The 22,861-nt window shown below is 42.1% G+C and overlaps 1 protein-coding gene across 2 annotated transcripts in view; it reads right to left on the bottom strand.

The window, feature by feature from the left end:
• Positions 1-4,626: 4,626 nt before the first annotated feature.
• LOC100032849 (hexokinase-2) overlaps positions 4,627-22,861 on the bottom strand; it is a 90,300-nt gene continuing 72,065 nt past the window's right edge. For both annotated transcript variants that reach the window (XM_007476316.3, XM_001381740.4), the window contains exons 9-18: positions 20,922-21,155; positions 19,479-19,783; positions 18,706-18,854; positions 17,981-18,100; positions 13,025-13,120; positions 9,307-9,406; positions 9,018-9,201; positions 7,668-7,823; positions 5,808-6,041; positions 4,627-4,905 (exon numbers count right to left, since the gene is read on the bottom strand). In XM_007476316.3, the coding sequence (XP_007476378.1) occupies positions 4,761-4,905; positions 5,808-6,041; positions 7,668-7,823; positions 9,018-9,201; positions 9,307-9,406; positions 13,025-13,120; positions 17,981-18,100; positions 18,706-18,854; positions 19,479-19,783; positions 20,922-21,155 (1,723 nt within the window). In that variant the 3' untranslated portion in view covers positions 4,627-4,760. The remainder of the gene's footprint in view (positions 4,906-5,807; positions 6,042-7,667; positions 7,824-9,017; positions 9,202-9,306; positions 9,407-13,024; positions 13,121-17,980; positions 18,101-18,705; positions 18,855-19,478; positions 19,784-20,921; positions 21,156-22,861) is intronic.

Genomic DNA, 22,861 nt, shown 5'->3' with positions numbered 1-22,861 from the left:
ATATACTACATAAAATCACTCTTATGTGTGCACACATATATTAGATGAGAATACTATTGTTAAATTTAATTGTGGTTGGACTTGAATTGGCAGGGTCACTAAGTCAGCCTTTCACTCACCAATGGTGACTGTCTAAAATGGAAAAGCAGGGGGCAGCTGGGTGACTCAGTAGATTGAGAGCTAGGCCTAGGAGGTCCTAGGTTCAAATCTGGCCTCAGACACCTCCCAGCTGTGTGACCCCGGGCAAGTCACTTGACCCCCATTGCCTAGCCCTTACCACTCTTCTGCCTTGGAGCCAATACACAGTATGGACTCTAAGACGGAAGGTAAGGGCTTTAAAAAAATAAATAAAAAATAAAAATAAAACAGAAAAGCAGTTTGAGGTCTCCTGCACAAGTTCTTCCAGGGGGGTTCAGTTCCTCTAGTCCAACTCCAAGTCAGAGAATCCTCCATCCAACTAGAATCTTGAATCAAAGATCAAATCTCTTCTTCTGGCCTCTGGTCCTCTTTTTATAGATCTCTTTCTCTTGTGTCACCTCCCCTAAATTTCATGTCTCTAAATTCTAGGAAAATCTTGGCTCAATTCTTTGCTGTAAGTAATGGGGTCCTGGGACATGAACTCGGCTACCTTCTAACTTCAAAAGTGATGGTCCAGTGATGGCAAACCCATGGCACACAGAGAGCTCTCAGTGGGCATGCAGCCCCCCACCCCTACCCCTTAGTCGAAAGGCAGATGGACTTGGGCGAAGTGTTCACCTCTCCCTCTCCACCATGCCTGAAGACATTTTTCTCACTTCCCCCACCCCTCTGCCCCTATGTGGGATAAAGAATAGGGCAGCATGTGGAGGGAGAGGAGGGGCAGGGTCTGGCACTCTATCTCTACAAAGTTCACCCTCACTGTGCTAGGGCCTTACCTAAAATTAAGCTGGTGATGGTGGTAATGTAGTGGGGGCAGGGGGAGAGGGCCAAGTTGTGTGAGGGCCTTCCTTAGTCTGAGGACCTTAACAGAACACCAGAATAAATCACTAAATTAGGAAGCTCCCTCTTTTCAGTCTATTTCTTGCCTTCAGAGTGTTTCCTTATCAGGTGCCACCCATCATCCAGTGGCATACTGGGGTGCTGGCCCACTTCCACATGAATTTTTAAGTTTACTTAGAGATATCTAGATTACCACCTTCACCCAGAGTTCATTTTTGTGCCGCTTGCCTTGGGGGTGGGGAGGAGGAATATTAGTTCCATCTCTCCTGGATTTTCTTTAGATGGCCAGGAGGCAATGCTTTCCCCAATCCCAATCTTCCCCCCCCCCCCCAATATAGTTTGTTTCTTTTTGTATCTCAAATAAACCAGCAAAGCATTCTGAAAAATTTCAAAATTTTATTAAGAATACTTAACATGTACAGGTAGGTAGTTTAAATAGTTACTATACAGCGGACATCTTCTCTGGGATGGACTGTGACACAGACAGGGCCTTGGGATCCCATCTGTTACATGGAATACTTCATTCAAACACAATTCATTGTAGCTCTATCAGCAAAGCAGTATTAGTGCAGGCTGTCAACCGGAACCAGAAATAACCTTAAAACAAGAGTGCCTTTCCAAGAGTCCTGAATTTAAGGATATCACTTCACTTTTCAATGTTGATTGAGGCAGGCCACAGTGGACTGTTCTTGTATCCCGCCCCCAAAAAATAGAATTTTTAACATAGACTGGCCCTCTCCCCCAACCCCCAAACACAGGTTACACCTGTAAAAATGAAATCTTTTTTAAAAGCAATAAATTCATAGGTATACACTAAAAAAGTTAACACCAATTTGATAGGTCACACTCAGATTGAATATAACTAATTTGGGGGGAAAGTGAGCCTATATTTGTATCAATACAGAGTCTCTCCTGTGGGTGATCTTTTTAGCAAAAACATATTAAATGATCACATTTATGACTATGCAATGCACGAGGAAGAGCACAACGGCCAGACGAGGTGAAAAAGGATGGATTTGAGGGAAATAATGCAAGTCAGGCCCTCTCCCTTTTCCATAGCTCCCAGGCTTTACCAATGAAAAAGTCAATTGTTTTATATTTCTTACAGAGAAACTGTGTTAAGAATACCTTTGTATCTTCATCCGTGCATAGTACTAATCATATCCCTGGCACTCTATAAATGATTTCTTGATTTACTACCAGGAGCGGTCGAGAGTCAGCTCCTTCTTAGGCAGCCCTACTTCAATCCTGAGCTCCTGGGATGGGGGGGGGGGGGGTCCCTGAGAAATCCTTGCCTAAGGCTTTCTGGCGTAACAAGCTGAGAGTTGGGAATCCCTCAAATTGTGCCTTTCTCTTGGCCACGTCAAATTCTGAGTTGTGAAGATCTGCAAATGAACTAGCTGGAACACTAGCTGAGACTAGCTATGGTGATTCACAAAGCCAAAGGATACTCTTCACACTTGGTCAAAAATTATATGCAGTTGCCCTTCTGAGCTTGCCAAGGGGCCTTTCCCAGGATGTCCATCTACCCAATCAAAGTCATTAAAACTGGCCAGTCCTGGCCAAAGTTATCTGGTCACCTACCAGAACAAGCTTGCTAGAAGAGCTTTTCTATTTTACACAATCACAACATATGTCATTTTCTAGTTGGTTTAATCTTGGGAGGCAACCTACTGAAATGGGAAGCTCAAGGGTAAGAATCCCTGGTTCCTTTCCTGGTTCTACTATTAAACTTGTTTCCTAACTTTGGGCAAATCATTTCTCCTTTTCACTGGTCCTGTTTTCTCTAAAATAAGGGGGTCGGTTACACTTTGAAATTTTAAGGTCTTTTCCAGGTCTCACATTCTACCTTCTAAATACTAACATTCCCTTCTAGCACCCATGATCTATATATTCTATGATCCCACCCTACCATATTTTAATTTCGTTAACTTAAAAATGCCACTAAATCAGTTTTTTTTTAAATTTACACTATTGGGATTCTTCTATCTACTAAGTTGCATTTTCTCAAGGTCATTCTCTATTTTATATATGTTTAAGCTTATTAAAAAAAATAAGCATTTCAGAGATTCTCCCCAGAAACAGGCTTCTGAATTTGTGCTCTTGCAATGCAAAGCACACAGAGCAGCATCTCTTGGCACCCTCATCGTGCCCAGCAGCTTGAAACAAAGACTATATAAAACCACACAAAAGTATTGATGGACGCTGGACCAATGGGAGCCACACACACTGGTACAGACATTGCCAGACACCATCTCCTGTGAAATATTTACAAAATAAACCCCAAATACAATTTGCTGGCAGCAAACAGCCAAACTGGTTGCCCCAGAGTTTTGGGTGTGGGTGTTTTTGTTTTTAATGTTTTTGATGGGCCAGTGTATGAACTATGTCTTTGGACCTATCTCTCCAAGACAAAGGGCTATGACGCATCCTCCTGCAGACTGCACAAGAAAACTGTTGGGCGTTAGGACTCTGGGGTATGAGTAGGGTTGAAGTGTTCCCTTCCCTTTGGCTCATTGCTCTCTGCTGGATGTCATGTGTGGACTGATCTTCCTACACAGGAACAGTACAAACGAAGGGGGGCCCACGGCAATGAGATGAAAAATCCATGGAAGCATTCATAGCTAAAGCACTGAGATCAAGCTTCATGGCTGGTTCCCCCAGGAAAGAAGACAAGGCTGTCCCTTACCATGGCTGTTTTGAGTGTGCTACCCGCCCTTGCTACCCCCAAGTATCCACGCTGCCCCAAGGAAGGAGGGAGGAGACAAGCTAAGACAGTCACTGTAAGTCACCTTCCTTAATCCTCCTCCTCTCATAGCATAGTAAGAAACCATCTGCAAGGAGCACAGCAACTTTGTGTTTCTGACTTTAAACTACATAATTTTATTCCCATGGATAGTCTGAGCAGTTTGTGACTATGTACATACAAGAAACTATATATAAATATAACACATATAAACTTCACACATTACCTACACTATCAGGATGACTTTGCAGACTAAATAAACCTTGCTCTACAGACAGCTGGAAAATACAGTGTGTTCACTTCTAGAGAAAAGGGGAAGACAGCCAGCAAACAGGCTCATGGCTTGCCAGCAGCTGCTAAGTGCACAGAACCATACCACGAGAGGCAGCCACCTCTGCACTCCCATGTCTGGAAGTCAGTCCTCCTTTACACTTTTATGGAGACTTGGGGAAAAAGGCAGATGCCCGAGATCTTGCGAAGGCTCTGCTGCACCCCTGATCACAGAGATACCTCAGGCCGGGGGTTGAGAAGGACCTAGCATCTCCTAGCTTTTGCTGCCTCTAAGCTGTAGAGGCTAGCATCATCAAACATGCCGTTGTAAAAGATCCTACAAATGTGCCCTGCATGCAGAGTGGAGAGAAACCCGGGAGCACTCCGGGGCATGAATATTAGCCTCCTTATTCCCTCTCACTGGATGATGGAGAGGTTAGCAAAGACTAAAGATTGCTGGCTTTTGAGGAGATGAGAACTGACTGGACTTGTGAATACAGCCACATGACACCTGGGAAGGTGCAGGTTCTGGGCACTCAACAGAACTCAGAACAAAATGTAGGACCATGACATCCTATTACATTTTTTTAAAAAAGAAAAAAAGGCAAGGGAGTCAGTCTGTGACACCAGGGTATGGAGATTCAGCATGGTATAAGTTCACTTACAATTTACCAGAGGATGTTTTTCTTCTTTAAAAAAAAAAAAGGAAAGGAAAGAGGCAGTCAAGAAAGCCCCTGATACTTCTTCCCTGGGCTCGGTGGTTTCTCTATCGCTGTCCAGCATCTCGGATCCTGCAGGCCACAGCAGTGATGAGAGCAGCTCCCTTCCCACTGCCATCCTCAGACTCCAAGAAGGAAACGTCGCATTTAGGAGCCAGCTCCTTCACTGTTTCATGCATGACTTTTGCAAAGCTGTAAAAGGAAAAAGGGCATCCGGATAACATCTTAAACCACATGAAAGTAGGCCCTGATCCATGAACGGTGCACTGGCCAAAAGCAGCGGAGCCCAAATTCTTCTAAATTCTTGATACACAGCTCTGAAAGCAACAGGTTTATCCTGTCAATCTGCTACAGTGATGCCAATCGCCGATGGCCTCTGGGAGAAAGCTAGAGACCGATTTCATAATCTCCCTAAGGATATACCAGCAGGCTCTGACCTGAATTTAATCTCTAATGCCTCATACGCCCAGATGATTTCTAAGCAGTGATGTGCACCCATTAGGACTACAATGAAGGTCTAGAAAGGGATAGTGGCTGCCCCACCTCCCAACCAAGGAGGTTGCATTGGCTTTAGTTGGGCTGCAGCCGACGGGCTTCTAACCCAAACAGATGAACAGTGTGGGGGGATGTCCTCGGAGAGGCCACTCCATGGTGCCGGTGGAATGGGCAAGGGAAACCAGTTCCATTCATAGACTGATTTTAGGCAACAGGGAAGAAGCCAAGTGCATGTGTGACCCTCGGCCGCCACCCCACCAAGGAACAAAGAGAGCGTGAGTCAAGCCAGAAGGAGCCTTTTCTCCTTGGTTTAGTGACTATGAAGATCCGGTTTGGAACACAAATCAAGAGCCATTTCTGTACGCAGACATCCCTGTTAAAATGTGGGCTCTCGGAGGGCAGCCTTTGTATCCAAGGCCTTAGCACAGAGTGGGGACTAAATGCATGCCTGCTGAGGTTCTTAAGTGGGGAGAGGGGCTGACACTTCCACCATGGACCAGGAGGCCCAAACACTAGAAGGAAACTTTGGTCTTGGAGGGATACAAAGGAGGAGGGAGAAGATGAAAATCTAAGAAGAATAGAGAGGAGAGGAGACTTACTGGGGATGTAGCTTGTACAGAGTGCCATCGACCCCTATGGTGACTTTGAGTGAATCCAGCTGGCGGTTCTCCCGTATTTTGTCCACTACAGCTGCCATGCCAGCACCACACAGCTGGGCTGCTCGTCTTGCCACTACGGTGCAGACCTCTTTGACGATGATACTGTCATCACAGGTGCTCTCCAGGCCCAAGTGCCGCAGGATGGTTCGGACTTGAAGCAAGGCTAAGCAATCGCTAGGAATAGGAAAGTAAGAATGCTGTTTTAGCAATTTAATGAATAAATTAATAAAAATAGCAATTAATAGCTACTTTATTAATATAATGTAGTACTTGCTATATTAATAAAGCTAGTTACTATAGTAGGTTTGCAAATCCCTTTACATATTTTAATGCCCTTGATCCTCCAAATAGCCTGGGGAAGGGGATTAGTATGAGAAATTAAAAATTTTTTTTTAATTTTTAAGAATTTTAATTTTAAATATGAGAAAATTGAGGCAAATAGAGGCTACATGACTTGCCCAGGGTCACAGAGCCAATAAATATCTGAAGTTGAATTTGAACACAACTGCCCTGACTTTTTAGTGTTTTCTAGAGGAGCAGCACAGTACAGTCTGAACATTGCTAACTCTTAGATCAGTGGACCTGGGTTCAATTCTACCTCTTAGGCTTACTACCTTGTATGGCCTTGGGCAAGTCAGTTAAGCAGTATAAGCCTCAGTTTCCTATCTATAAAATGAAGGGGTTGTACTAGTTCTTTCTCAGATCCCTTCGAGTTTCTGCTTTATGATCCTATAAACTCTGAATAATTATTGAGGCTAAATAACATGCTAGAAACCTACAAACTAGCTAGTTTTTTAATGTCATCCTCAAAAACTAAAGGAAATTTTGCTGCACTGTGGATTTTCTTTACTATAGTTTTATGCTCAACTCTTATTACCAAAGCTAAGAGTTAAAAATTCAAACCTGATGGGTAAAATGCTGGACATGTAGTTAGAAACACCTTACTTTAAATCCTATTTCTGTGACATTTACTGGCTGTATGACCAGGAGAACCTTACAACTTCCCTGCACTTCAGTTTCCATATCTATAATGGAGGCAATATTACCTGCATTTCCTACTTCACAGGGTTATTCCTAGACTCATTTTTAAAAAGCAACTTATAAACTCTTATCTAAGTGATCTGTCCTCACTCTTCACTCCTGGGCTATTTAAATCACAATACACCTATTTTCAGGATTTGACACATAGGTGAAGTTCAAGGACACCACTCTGGTTGGCCCACAAGTCAAAACCACATTATGACAGAGCTCCAGGGATACAAAATTCAAGTTATGTCTCCTAGCTGGAAGACCTAGATATATAGCTGGTATGTCCCTGTGGTTAGAAGACCCATAAAAATCAATTCCCTTAAGGGTTCAACCCCAAAGTAAGCCACAACTAGACCTCTGTCTGTGTCATTACCCTGCTCAAAAATCTTCAGTGGTGCCCCATCACCACATAATAAACTGGCTTCACACTGGCCTTTTCCAGATATTTTTCCTATAGTCCCCATCTCCCTGCTCAAATTACCTTTACCATTTGCTTATGGACTATACCACTTTCTCATGGTAGGATACCAAATCCTTGATAAAAGGAGATATTTCATTTTGTCTTAGAATCCCCAGAAAGTATTCAATAAAATTGCACTAAATCAAATGGAAATGAGGACCATGCTTATCTCTACTTAATGCCTAGAATAGTTCTCTGAATATAGCGAAGCCCTTTCTAAGTTCTACTTCTTTTGAAAATAATTTGCTCAACAGTTATCCAAGCTAGAAAATGGATACTTAGCCCTGCCCCATCCCAGGCCCCACTCTTACCTCTCAATCTGAGATAAAAATTTGGTTTCAAATATCCCCCTTGTCTTCAGCCGTTCTGAGATCCGTCCACGAAACAGCAGTCCACGTTTGGTGAAGTTGATGAGAATGTTGCGTACAATCTCCCCTAGGTACATGCCACTAATCATCTTCTCAAATCTTTAAAAAAAAAAAAAAGGGAGGGAGGGGTTGGAGGTTTGAAGAGGCTTAGTGGGAGTTGGAGGTATAGTTATCTAGTGATAGTTAGTCTCAATATATGGGACAGTAGCTAAGAAGCCTGATTAGGGTGAAAGATAATACTCTGTTTTCACCATTTGCCTCACTTCATGGGCTAAATTTCTACCTCAGGATCATATCTACCAGGATTTCTCTTGAAAATAATAACCACCACATACCTAGGACTCAATTGATAGCCATTCTGGATGTTCTAAAGCCCAAGCTCATCTAGGAAGATGACCGTGATTCCCTGTACATATTTCTACATATTTAGATGGCAGATACCTTGTTATTGTTCATCTTTGTATCCCTAGCAGGGCAATTTAAAGAAATGTCTATTGAATGGAATTTCCTTTGGCTTTTATCATAAAACTATCCACCCATATTCTTCAAAACCTCTTTTGTTGGGTCAAATTATTCAGAATTAGTGTAAGATCCTGTGTTCCATGGACACCATCATTAAAGACTATCACCACAGCTATATAACCATGATAATCTTATCTTTAAGAAACCCAATTCTGGGGGGCAGCTGGGTGGCTTAGTAGATTAAGAGTCACGCCTAGAGATGGGAGGTCCTCGGTTCAAATCTGGCCTCAGACACTTCTCAGCTGTGGGCAAGTCACTTAACCCCCATTGCCTAGGTCTTACCACTCTTCTGCCTTGGAGCCAATACACAGTATCTGGGGGAGGGAGGAAGGGAGGAAGGGAGGAAGGGAGGAAGGGAGGAAGGGAGGAAGGGAGGAAGGGAGGAAGGGAGGAAGGGAGGAAGGGAGGAAGGGAGGAAGGGAGGAAGGGAGGAAGGGAGGAAAGGAGGAAGGGAGGAAGGGAGGAAGGGAGGAAGGGAGGAAGGGAGGAAGGAAGGAAGGAAGGAAAGAAGGAAAGAAGGAAAGAAGGAAAGAAGGAAGGAAGGAAGGAAGGAAGGAAGGAAGGAAGGAAGGAAGGAAGGAAGGAAGGAAGGAAGGAAGGAAATAAGGAAGGAAATAAGGAAGGAAGGAAGGAAGGAAGGAAGGAAGGAAGGAAGGAAGGAAGGAAGGAAGGAAGGAAGGAAGGAAGGAAGGAAGGAAGGAAGGAAGGAAGGAAGGAAGGAAGGAAGGAAGGAAGGAAGAAAGGAAGGAAGGAAGGAAGGAAGGAACCCACCTCTGTTTTCCTGGGTTGAGTGAAAGCTCATCTACAGCCAAGTCAAACTCAGTTCGGATATCATCCAGGCAGCCCTCATCCCCAAAAGCACCCCACTCCATGTTGATACACATCCTCCCATCATCTCCTTCCACCAGCTCCACATTACGCATCTCTTCCATGTAACAAGCATTACTACCAGTGCCTACAAAGGAAGAAAACAGAAAGAAGGCAATTCTTTCCTTGGCCTTCCCCACCTAGGCTTGCATACTCCCCTTAATAAAAAGGGTCTATGCATCTGGAATCTTACCAACTATGAGTCCTACTTCACAGTGAGGGTCTTCATAGCCACAAGTCATCATGGTGCCCACAGTGTCATTCACAACAGCAACGACATCCAGATCAAATTCCTGCAGAAGCACAGTCAGACTTTAAAACCCAAAGGACCTCCCAAATTTACCTCCCAACAAAATGGTCAGATCTTTTTTGCGCAATATCAAATCATAGAGCTGTACCTATATTGCTTCCTTTTTGAATACACTGGAATTTCAACCATTAAGGATATTAGTACAGAGGCCTTGCACTAACTATAATTTTATATACTATAATTTTCCAAGTACCAATGATAACTCAATTATACTCACTACCCTTTTGACCTGAATGCTACCAAAAAGGAAGGTTATACTTATATACAGAATATAAAATTAATAAGAAACATGAATCACAGAATGGAGAATGTCAGTTCTGAATGGAACCTTAGAAAACAGAATGTAAATACTAGATTCCACTTTAGAACATATACAACATGAAAGCCAATATGGCCTTCAGTAAATAGAACACGAAATGTGGAAGTCAAAAGAAACTTCAGAACACAGAAATGTCAGAGCTAGAAGGCACTTTAGAAGACAGAATGAGAGCTAAGACATCACTAGTGTTATGCATGTATGTAAATATTTTGCAAACCCTAAATCACCATATAAATGCTGGCCATTGTAATTAAGAGTAATTAGTAGTAATCATCCAAATCTTCATTTTATAGATAAAATAATTATAGTCACAAATGGCAGGATTAGAATTCAACCCAGGTCTTTTTGACCTTCACTAACTCTAATTATGGAATGTTCTCTTATCCACCTCTAGTCCTCCTGCATATTTTCTGCCTGTCTAAATTCTAGTTCTAATGAGGTCAGTTCAAGTCCTCTCTGGCTTCCCTGAAGACTCCGATAACCTCTTCCTTAATTCTTATAGAATATAGATACTTTAAAAAATACTTTCTTGTATTCTGTCTCATGAGGGTGATTCTCCCTGTTGCAATGTTGAGTGTCTTAAAGACTGAGAAGAATGTGGTATGACAGCAACTATAATTTTTTAAAGTGCTGTTTATATGTACAAGGTGTCCCTTTAGTGTATCTTTAAGTCTTAATAGCTTAAAAGCACTAAAATGTTGGGGATATCTTATATATAGCACTTGATAATCTACAAAGTGCTTTACATGCTTCACAATTTACATCGATAACATATAACATGTTTTCTCCAACAGAAGTTCCTTGAGGGCAGGGACTGCTATTTTTTGGTCTTTGTATCCATCTCCAGAGCCTATCATAGTGAATGATACAGTGACCCTTAAGTGATTACTGATTAGTATTATTAAATTCTTTTCCACATTTTATCTTTTATTCCACTCTGTAAAGTGATTCTATTCTGTATTCTATGTAACAGTCTAATCCTCCTCTTTGTCTCTGGGAAAAGCAGCTCTCAAATTTAAAAGTTTGGCCTCCTATTCTGAGGCTGGATGTACAAGCAAGCTACAGCTCTCCCATAATCACTGCTAATCCAAAGGAGGCACTGAGAGCATAGGAATTGTTATCTCAACAACGCCTGCAAATCATGTCTGCCAAGGGAAGATTTCACAGAACTTCAGTCTCTGATAAGCTGAATGACATCTGTGTGTCATCCTTGAGAACCAGGCTAAGTTGACCTTGCCCCACCCCCTAAGCACCCATCACAGTAAACTCCAGGCAGCTTTTATCTTTTACCCAGTCTGGCACCCCTGTTCAATATCAATGGCCTCAAAATGCAGCTGGACCCCATAAATTCACAAAGGCATTTTGTAGAAACAGAGAGAGGGAGGTCTAACACCCATTTGTGCTTTCTGTTCTTTCCTTATTATATAACCAACCATAATTTCCTAACTGTATGTTACCAATCCCATAAGCAGTGATGAAGTTTGTTCTATTCTTTGTTCTATGCTTATAAAAATGAGTCCAACTGGAAGGTTTTTTTTGAAATTTACTTCTTGCACAGCAGGACCTTTCTAGGATCAAAAAGCATAAAACAAAATGAAAAATACCAAAAATCTGTTCAGCAAAAGGAAAGTGACCCTTAAGTATAAAAGGTAAAAAGCTATAGAAAGGATGTAAACAACCCTGCAGAAAATGAACATGCCATAACAAATTCGCAGGGTCCCTTTTAAACAGAAATAATCTTAGCAGGACTTTTGGTGATAGAAAAACAATTGGGACACCAATTGGGTGCCCACCGACTGAGAAGCCGAATGTGTATGAATATAATTTAATACTATCATGAAGTAAGAAATAACAATAATTAGGAATTCAGAAAAACATGAGAAGTTTTGCATGAATTGATGTAAAGCGAAGCAAGCCAAAGACAAAAATATATACAATGTCTACAATCATTAAAATTAAAACCAACCATTTTCTGATTAATTCATGACTCAGATGCCTTGAGTCTTAGAAAATGAATCATGAAAACACAGGACTCCTCCCTTCCCTTGTACAAAGGTGGGAGATAAAGGATATATAACTCTGTACATCTAGAAATAGATGACTGTGATATGAACAAAAGGTACCTACACAACTTTTAAAAAACTAAATAGTGCATAGAAGCTTAAAATTAAGTGCTAAAGATATCAAATGAATTCTAATTCTAATTTTTTTTTGAAAACTGAAAAAACAAATTTATTTTATCTTCTATTGTCTTACTGCCTACATTTTCTTACTCCACCCAAAGACCATTAAGAGAATTTTTTTTTAAATCCAGCAAAACAAATATATATATATAAAGGATGACATTATAGGCAATATTCCATACTCATGCAAAGCAACTGAGGCATATATTTTTGAGATGACAAATGAATTGTGGCAACTTTTTGTAACTATATATCTTATAACTAACTATGAAGTCTTAAGCTCATTTTTATTGATTTTTTTTTTTACAAAAATTAAGATAGGAAGGAGGAACGTGAAGACCTAGTCCTTACTTCCTCATCCTATTTAAAGTCATAAATTTGATAGCATGAGACTTGATGTCATGGGAATCATACATATAACTTGTGGCATACTTCTCAGGAATTATCAACATGTGATATTAACTGGATCAAATCCCTGTGTTTAAGGAAGATTCCCATCCTAAAGAAAAAGAAAGAGAGGAAAGGTACAAATCAGTTTCCCAAGAGAGCATTAAGCAGAGGCTGAGCCAAGTCAGGCAGGAGTCAGGGTTTCTCAGAACTCCAAAACCCAGTGGACTAATACAGAAATAAGGAATCAGTGGCTGGAGTGGAAATTTCTATTGAAACCAGGGAATCTTGAAAGTAAGACAATCATAGAAAATGTAACTAAATGTCTATCTGTATGATGTACTTTGCCAGCTCAAATCTTTAGCTTCTTATAGCAGCAGCATGCTTTCCCAGTGCCTAGTTTTCTGTTACCCAGTCAGGAGCTTAAACCAAGTCCTCCTCTGGGTTCCGCTGTCCCTGGACAGGAAGAGTCACCCCCACACAAAGACCTCGGAGCTCCTCAAAGGAACCAGGTGCTTGCCATCAGCTGACAACAAAAACCCTGAAGGTTCACAAACCCATGTTTTGATGTGATATAGCTTTTCCTTCACTGATCTTTACAGAAAATTTCCTAGGAATTCCAGAATCAAGATGCTCATGTAGTCTAATGCCCAGATCCATGTCTGCACGAGTGCAGGGCCACAAGCACCCACATTTATGATCCTAGCCCTACCTCTCGCCGATGAATTGCGTCCTTCAGTAGGCCGACTACATCCTCTCCCACGCAGCCAGTTGCTTTGAAGCCCTTTGTCCATTTCAAGAGAATACTCTAGGGAAAAAAAAATCACAGATGAACACGAATTAGAACAGGAGAATAGCCTTAATCAGTCAGACCCAGGGACTCATCGGGACAGGTTGTTTCTGACAAGCACACAAACACCGATTAGGAGTGAGTCTTCTTGCCCTAAACCTCAAAGCTGAGGATAACTTGTCTCAAATAGATTTGTTTCCATTTGTAACCCATAATGAGTTATCTATTCATATATTTAACTTTTACTTGATACTATATTTTCAACATAGACTGACTCAGAAAATCAGATGTAGCTTCCCAAAGCTGCTACATAAAGCAGTATTTTTATTTAACTTCAGGACCAGACACCAGGAAGCACATTTAAAGCCACCCGATGAAATGTTTTCTAACCATAAAACTTCAGCCAAAAGTTCTTTTTCATCGCTCCTCTTACCTCCTGGCTTGGGAGACAGTATTTTCTGTCTGTAGAAATCTTCCCACTACCTAGATCTTTATCAATAGTATTCCTTTTGGCTTGTCAGAAGCAGGGAAGGAGCTGAGGGGAGGGATGGTGCACAATGGCTAAAGGAAAAGACATCCCAGACTCCCACTCAGTTGGACCAAACATTTAATACCCAATTAGAGCTTTTGCAGGGGCAGCCTGTTGCAGAGATCTGGCCAGTTCAAGTCTGGAAGACCTGGGTCAGCTCTGCTCTGATTCAGCTATACTGCTCTTCTCCAGGCTCTACTCCTGCCTCTCCCAGACCTCCTCTCCACTGCCCCCAAATTCCCCCACCCTTGCAGTCTCTCCCTCTGATCACTCCCAGAATCTCCATTTTAAGGAGGGTGCCTGGGTCAATCATGCTTTCATTCCTCTCCAGGCTTCAATTCTGTCTTCTGGATTTTCTCTACAGTATCTCCCCATACCCACACCCCTTCCAAATGAGTATCTTCATCTCTCTTTTATGTGTTCTCTTCTGCCCTCATTACAGTAAGCTCCTTGAGCACAGGGACTGTCTCTGCCGTTCATCTGCACTCTCAGTGTTCAGTACAGTGTGTAATGAGTGCTTGTTATCTGACTTGACACATACCCTCTCAGTGCCAAGGATATCAGCTACGTGGCATTAGCAGAGGGCGTTTCCTCAATGGGCATTTGCTATACCAGTAAAATCAAGGTCCTAACCCAAATGGAAAAAAAAAGTGCCAGAGCTCTTGCTGTAGAAAGCTACTGTTTATAAGAAATTGGCCAATATCCTTCCTCAGTAGCACTATGAATTCAATTCAAGGCAGGTAGTTCAGGACTGAGTTCAAATCTGTCTCATTTAAATTCTATCAGCCTCAGTTTCCTTATCTGTAAAATGACATTAATAACACCTGCCGTACAGGATTGTTGAGAGGGTCAAATGAAATAGTATATATAAATAACTTTTCAAACCTTAAAGAACTATATAAATATTAGCTCCCCTACTTGGGAATGAATGCACTGGGACATTCTTTCCATTACTGATGGCTGCCTCTCTGATTCTTGCCTCAAGCAACCTCATACTAAGCAATCATTTGGGATCATTCTCTGCATCGATGGATAGACACAGCAGAGGGCCCAGTCAGAGAATTCATGATTCTCTTCCAGGCTTCATCACTGATGACCTCCTCCTCTGAGGCTTCACTTTGGTGTGGACACGGCTCTGCGTTCTCAAAGGCTTATGTCACTGGGATACAAGCTCTGCCGGGTAAATAGGAAATAGGAAAAGCTTAGACTACTGGCTGGGGCAAAGCAAACAAACAGAAAGTATCTATCACTGAATAACCAAGTCTAGCTAAAAGAATGGGGAGGCTCATCACCAGGTAACTGGCCACAAGCTCTGAACCACAACAGCTCATCAAGAAACTTTTAAGGCAACCAGTTGAGTACCAGAACCACCAAGAAATAACCCGTCGAGTACCAGAACCACCAAGAAATACACAAATCTTTGGAAATACAGAAACGTCTTAGAAAACCTAAGTTACCAAAGAGGCAAACACATGGGAACAAAAGCAGCCTTAGTCACTGATGCTACTCAGCCTTAGGAATTCTTCTTCCTCTTAAGTCCATCTGGAATTGAATTTCCCATGAAGGACGAGTCATTGGAAAGCCCGGTCTTTTTGCTTCTCTAAGCCCACCTTTGAGGTTTATAACCAGCAGGGCTTATAACTCTCTGGATAACCAAGACTAGGGTGAAGACCCCAGTGAGGACTAGGACTTCTACAGCCAAAGGCTGATGACTTTTATTGCCTATCTGGAAGAAAGACAATATCTGGGGAATTCAATTAAACCCAGCCAATGTAGAAAAGGACTTCATTAAGTTTGCTCCACAGCCTTCAGGGAACTGCTTGTCAGAAACCATTCTATCAGTGTGCATAAGCTACCTCACCACAAAGTTACCCGAGTATAGATCCTGCCAGTATGAATGGATCCCAGTTGGCCTGCCATGTTCTAAAGCCTGCCACATCCACAGACTTGGTTGTAAACAGACACGGCTTTGAAATTCCCAAAGACTCATGAAAATGTTGCAAAAGGATTTGAAAGCAAAGAGGTCAGAGAGCAAGCAGGGCCCAACTGTGGCCTTGAATGTGGCGTACTGAAAGGAGCCAGGAGATTACTTGGTGTGCTGCTGCATTGGTAAGGTGAGGAGCACGGAGTGCAAATGATTCACTGGTGTGAAGGCAGAGGGAGTCTAAGCCATGAACAGACTTCTCCAGGGAGGGACACGAAGGAAGAAAGCAAGAGTAGGAGCCAACAGGTGATAATTAAAAGTCTTTCATCTCCGGATGTCAAAGCCCTTTACAAACCTCAATTAATGCATCCAGCCCAGCCCTCTCTTTGCTTGATTTAACAAAGGTTGGAACCCGGTAGGCAGAGAAGGAACTGAGTGCCTTGCGCTAGGCCACCTGTGAGCTGAGGGCAGAAAGCCAACCAAATCCATCCTCCTTCCCAGGAGAGTTCTGCAACTTTCAGGAGCTCCTTGTCAGGCCCAGCTAAGAAAAGTATCCCGAAGAAGCCAGGAGGACCAGAAGGAAGACTGAACTGGGGCTTTTTCCTAATTAAGTTAATAAGTTTGTACGGATTGATAAAAAATATTTATTGTGGTTCCTTGAATTACCAAATAAAATCTAGGCTCTGATCCTACCCAACCTACACTTTTCTACCTTCTGTCTTTATCTCCTCTTCATTATTCCAAGAGCATTCCTGTTCTTATCAAACTGTTATCATTACTACACCAGATTTGTGTTTGTTTCTCCACTTCCTTCTCTCTAAGCAGTTCAGGCCTTTTCTGTAGCCTCTCCCCCTTTAGAGTGGATGCTCTTCTTTTTATTCGTTTTGTTCTTATTTATATATTGTCCTTATATAGAGGTAGTGGGGGGAGTGGGGGTGGGGCGGGGCAGGAAACATTAAAGAATAAAGTTTCCCACAATATAGATATTTTTCCAAAGTAAATACTAAGTATTACACAGTGCTTAGTACAGCAACTGGCACACAGCAGGCTCTTAGTAAATGTTTTTGATTGAGTATTATTACTTTATTATTATTTTATTATTTTTCAAATGTAAAGTCCGGAGAAGGGTAGTATTTTTGACTCTGCAACAGCCTAAATTAATCTGTTGAAAATCCCAACTTATGGAATCCCAGAATATTAGACCTAGAAGAGACTTCAGATAAATCATCTGGACAACTCTAACTCATCTCACAAATGAAAAATTGAGTCCTGGAGAGGAAATGACTTTGGCAAAAGCTCCTGACTAATTTGCTTTCATCTCCATGCCTCAATAGATGACATTTCCTTCACCTGGCTGAGTGTTACTTTCCATTATAGCTTGTGTACTTCAAAATCTAGCTTCCAATGTACCTTTCCTAGGAAAGCCTTCTCAGATTAATTTACTTCCTTTTCTCCATTCCATCAGCTTCCACAGTAATAATTTATCCAGTACTGCCTTTGTTCACTTTAATTCAACAAACACTGGCTGTGCACACTTAGCCTGGAACAGAGTAATAACAGTTCATCTGCTTCACCAATGTTAGCATGACTATATGTACTAGCTCCTGAAAATCCAAAGAAAATAAAAACAAAACAATCCCTGTTCCTCTGCAAGCTTATTTTCTACTAGAGAAGATTCTTTGATCATCTTATCTCTCTAACTAATCTTTAGGTCATCTTCAGAACAGGAATCACACGTTGCACCTGGGATCTCCTTCTGTGGTATTTAGTATAATGGTTTGGCTATCGAAGGTGCTCCGTTAATGATTGCCCAGAACTTGATCAGACTAGTCAGTCTATTAGAATCTGGTAAAACATTTGACTCAAATCTAACTTAGTATCTAACCAATCCGTTCTGGACATGAGCTCCAATTCTTGACATAGCTTAAGTAAGTGAGTCTCCACTCCTCAGTTTCCCCATTCTATAATATGTGTACACCTATGAGCACATTTATGCAGACATACATACATACATCTCCTTGTGGAACCAAATAAAAAGATATAAGATCCAAAGAGAGGACAGACTGCAGAAGAAGCCAAGCCAGCCCAGAGAAAAGGAAAAAGAAGAGAGAAATCTTCAGTGCAAGAAAGCAGTGTCGATAGCTGGCAGGTAATAACAATAACTTGCAATTCTTCTGAGCTTTAAAGTTCACACAAAGCACTTTTCTCATGACCCTGGGGGGCAAGAAGCACAAGTATTATTCCCAGTTTAGAGATGGGGAAATAAAAGGGTCAGAAAGGGGAAAAGTGTCAGCTGGGACTGAGATGCCAGTCTCCTGTTTCCAGGACCAGAGCTCATTCCACCACATTGTTTCTCATTAACTTTATAAAGAAAGCAGAGTAAAGTTTCCATGGGTCATACAAAAATCACTTGGGAACACGTTACCTCATCCAGGCTATTCTGCTGGCAAGGGAAGGAGAAGGTGAAGCCCAAGGGTAGAGACACTCCTTTCATTCCCATGTATTCCAGGAAGTCAGCAATGCATTGGACAATGTGATCAAAGAGCTGCAAGTGAGAAAGGAAGGAGCACGTTGAAAAGGAGTCATAGCTATTGTATTTTAAGTCCCTAAAGTTCCTTCCAAATAGAAAATCTAGAGCTGGAAGGGACCTTGGAGGTCAGCTAGTCTAAGCCTTTTATATTACAGACAAGAAAAACTGAAGTTTACTAAGGCATAGTGACATGTCCTTGGCCACATAGCTAATATGCAGTAGAACTGAGATGCAAACCTAGTGCATTTTTTCCCACTATCCTACAGATCAGAAGAGAAAAGATCTGGTTCAGGGGCTTGGGAACCACTCTGCACTGGAATTACAGACGACTCAAGAGAAAAAGAAAGAGAGAGAGAGAGATGCTTTTCTAGGACTGAGAATAGGCTGCAGATGAAGCTCCTAAGAAATCAGTCTCCTTCTGAGGACACCTTCTACATGGGAAAGCCAACCTTGCTAGACAAAAGAAAAAGAAAAAAATCAATCTAGAAGCCCAATTTCCAGAGCAATCACTTCCTGGAAACAACACCGCCCAGTCAGCACCAGAATTTAGGGAAGAATAACTGGCTGCTTGCATAAGGTTTACTCTAAGCCTCATTTTAAGTAGGAAGGGGCTCTCTTACCTCATCCCCAGTGCCATGCATGACTTCTTGAGGAATGGCGTAGATCTTGTTATGCATTTCTACACCTCGTCTCATCCCATTTCTCACACGCACAAGTAGCACTCGGAAGTTTGTCCCCCCAAGGTCTAGGGCCAGGAAGTCACCTTTCTCTGAAACAAAAAATAATAAATGACGCTGATGACAACCTTGCAGAGAAATAAAAGATGGACCACTGGAGGTAGGAGACCTTTTAAGAGCACTTTAACCTCTAGCTTTGTATTTCATTTTCACACCAGCCCTGCAAAGCAGCTAGAGCAAGTCCAATGACCATCAATGGACAGTCAAGTCAAATGAGGTGGTTCAGAAGCAGCAAACAGGATTCCCATGGGTGTCACCAGCTCCATCCCAGAATGGGAGCAGGGGGTGTGTATGGGCAAAAAAACCCCAAAGGTTTGGAATGATTCAATAACCAGTGGTAGAAACTTGTTAGAATAAGTGCCTATACAGACACTAAGGAAATAGAAAATAAGTCCAGGAACCTGATAGGGCTTTAAGGAGAAGTTCATTTAGAGCTAGATTCTGAAGCGCTGAGATATATCCTGTTTGTGGAGAAGCACAGCAGGGACTGGTCCTGCCTGGGAGCAGAAGCAGCTGGCACATCTCTGCCTTCATTTAAAGCAGTGGTTCTCAAATGTTTTTGGCTAGGAACTATTTCTGCAGCCAAATCCTACCTGCCCTTTAGCCTCCAAGGCAATGCACTCCTACCTGGCAAAAATGGATTATTTGTCCCCTACCTGTACCATCGGGTGTTGCACACACATAAGTTGGCAGCATCTTGACAGAAGCAGCAGCATGTGTCTCTTTGCTCAGGCCGCGCTCCATCTCTCTTTTCATCCTCTTCTTCACTTCCAACAGCTGATCATAGCTCAGCTTCAGAGCTTCCAGGGTCTTCTGTCGAGCCCGGTGTTGGTCAGCCAGACGGTATGCTACTGCTGTCACCATGGCAGCCCCCTTGCCACTGCCATCTTCTGAGCGGAGAAAGCGGACGTCACAATCTGGCACCAGACGTCTGACAGCCTTGTGGAGACGGGTGGCGAAACTGCCAAGAAAAAGACAGGTCAGAATGATTTGGGGTCCGTCTCTTGGAATGGGATTAGAAATGATTTACTGTAATGTGCTTATGAAAACGTTTAGGAAAATGAAATGACAAATGCTAACATGGGGACCAAAGATGGCAAAGATGACAAAAGACATCCACAACCCAAAAGTCAGCAGCTGGCAAACTGCCCTGTTTGGGGGACCCATATGCAGGATTCACCATGACATGCAAAAGGAAGGTGGGTGTCATCTTCAAAAACTCTTAACCATGTAGGCAGTGCTTGGAGCAGCAGCCAGATTTGACTAAAGATCCAGCATTCATTCAGCTATACTATGATGCCTTCTTAAATAACTATTTTTTCATTAGGAATGAGCATTCATCAGATTCTAAAGACACAAAATCAATGTGAACCAGAGAAATTATAAATGCACATAGAACCAGGAGTTCTTCTTATAATTATCTGCTGCTCATACGCGGCAAAGAATTCATACTGGGGAGGGGTCTGGGAGGTCATCTAAGAAGAAGAAAGGAACTAGTCCAAAGCCAGACTGGAACTCAAAACCAGACCTTCTGATTGTAAAACCACTGTTTTTTTTTTCTCTATAATGGCAAAAATGCTTAGGAATTTAGAAATTGGTAAAATATTAGAGCTTAAAGGGAACTTTGTAATCCCTTAGTCCTGGGCAGGAAAACTATGGCCCAATGACTAAATCCAGCCACTGCCTGTGGAGTTTTGTTTTGTTTTTTTAAACCCAAACCTTCCATCTTGAAATTAATCCTGCATATTGGTTCCAAGGCAGAAGAGTAGTAAAGACTAGGCAATGGGGGTTGAGTGACTTGCCCAGGGTCACACAGCTGTGAAGTGGCTGAGGGTAGATTTGAATCCAGGACCTCCTGGCTCTAGGCCTGGCTCTCAATCCACTGAGCAACCTAGCTAACCTCAGTTTATTTTATTTTTTAAATGCTGGATTCAACCTTTGGATTTTGCTGCCCCCTTCGTAGAAAAATCTGAGGCCCCCAGGAGAAGGTGATTTGCCATAAAAACAATGAGAGGCAGAGTCAGGATTGGAATTGGTCCAGGGCTTGGGCCTCAAGCTGACTATCCCCGCTCTGGTGCTTTGTTCCCAGGCACACTTACTGTGGGTGCTTCTTGTAGACAGAGCCATCTACTCCAATAGTGGAACGTAGCCGGTCATCACCTTTATTTTCCTTGAGGCGTCGGAGGACGGCAGCCAGAGTAGCTGCACACAGGTTGGCTGAGCGGGTAGATACAATCTGGCAGATGCGATGTGTGGCCACACAGTCCTCCTGGGACGGCTGCAGGCCCAATCTGGTCAGAATGTCGAGGGCTTTCTTAATGCCATCCTTTTCCCTGGAGGGATAAATAAGCAAGGAAGTAAAGGTGCTGCTATGTCCTATGTATAAAAAGGACTAAAGCAAATGGTAGCCAGGGAGAAGGTACAAGGTAGAAAAGCAGGAAGGGTTAGACAATGGGAGTTAAGTGACTTGCCCAAGGTCACATAGCTAGGAAGTATCTCGGGCCAGATTTGAGTTGAGGACCTCCCAATCCACTGAGCCACCCAGGTGCCCCCGGAACACAAATTTAAAGGGACCTTAAAAGTCAGCTAGTACAACAGCTTCATTACACAGATGAAGAAGCTGAGGCCCAGAGAAGGGAAGGGATTTGCTAAAAGGTCCCACAGTTAATGATTCCAAGTTCTCTCTAGACCATAGAGTCCTTTCATTATTCTCTCTCTCTCTCTCTCTCTCTCTCTCTCTCTCTCTCTCTCTCTCTCTCTCTCTCTCTCTCTCTCTCACACACACACACACGTAGATGAGGGTGCCCTCTGGTAATGAGATGCTCTCCAGTAAGACAAGTATAATTTAAAATCTGTTACCCTAAAAAAAGAACTACATTTCCCAGAAACCCACTGACTTCCTGTCATTAAGTACTTCCTGTAGACTGGGAATAAATATTCAGTGGGTGGTCCTGCTCTCGCTTTTTGATGTCCTATCCATGACCTTGGTGGTGGTAAGCTTGGAGGTTTAAAATAGGCTGATTAACCATGGATATATGGTTTTATTTTGTATGCCTTTTATTACTTTATTTCTAATGATCATTAATCTAAAATATCATTTTATTTGAGATTAATTTTAACTTTTACAGACAGACATAAAACAGTTTGGGGGATTCCTATATAGCCAGACCTATACTTGAATCTTTCCTAGCTTGGGAAAACTATAAGACTTTCTTTATTATACTCCAGTGATACAAGCCTTGGGGTACTGTCATGCTACGGCCACAGATTCATAGACCTAGAGCTAGAAGGGACCCTCAGAGAATATCTGATCCAATCCTTTCATTTTATAGATTAGAAAACCAGAGTCCAGAGAGGTTAAGACTTGCCCAAGCTCCCACAGACAAATCCTATGTTTCTCTAAAACCTGGTTAGACTTATGTCAAGAAATATGAGGTGCTCACTGGTAGCCTGGCACACTTCAGGGAAATGTTTCCCAGAAACTACTTGATTACAGAGCTATTAGCTACTTGTTCAGCCCACAAGACTTTTTCAGAAGAGTTAAATATTTAACAAATAAATTCTTTCATTGCCTCAGGGTCTCTGGATGGGTTTAGAGACTAACACCAGCTGATGTTAAACCAATTCATTAATCGAACTTCTTTCTCCCATTAAGGCATGATAAAATTGTCTAGCACCTTTTATAATTCTCAGAGGAAAAAGAGAGGCAGCTCAAAGTCTATAAGTGCAAGACTCATCAGCAGAGGAACTAAATCCAAATAATTCCTGAGAAATTTAAGAAGAAAAAAGTCAGGTTCTCCTAATTCTGATCCAACTCCATAATTCTTCTTAACTGGAGAAATGATATAAATAGGGTATGTTCTCTGGCAAATCTATGGACTAATGGCACAAATCTGGATTATAGTCACTAAGTACTGCTGGGAACATAGTGACCAGAAAGAAGTCCAATGAGGGACACTCCAAAGTCATCAAATATAAAAATTAAAGCTTGCTACTAATTTTCATTAAAGTATATGCATTTCACCCAAAGTGTGTGAAT

Source organism: Monodelphis domestica, chromosome 1 (genome assembly GCF_027887165.1).
Source record: "Monodelphis domestica isolate mMonDom1 chromosome 1, mMonDom1.pri, whole genome shotgun sequence".
NCBI lineage: Eukaryota > Metazoa > Chordata > Mammalia > Didelphimorphia > Didelphidae > Monodelphis > Monodelphis domestica.
Note: the sequence above shows the minus strand (reverse complement) of the source record. Positions and strands in the feature narration are given on the sequence as shown.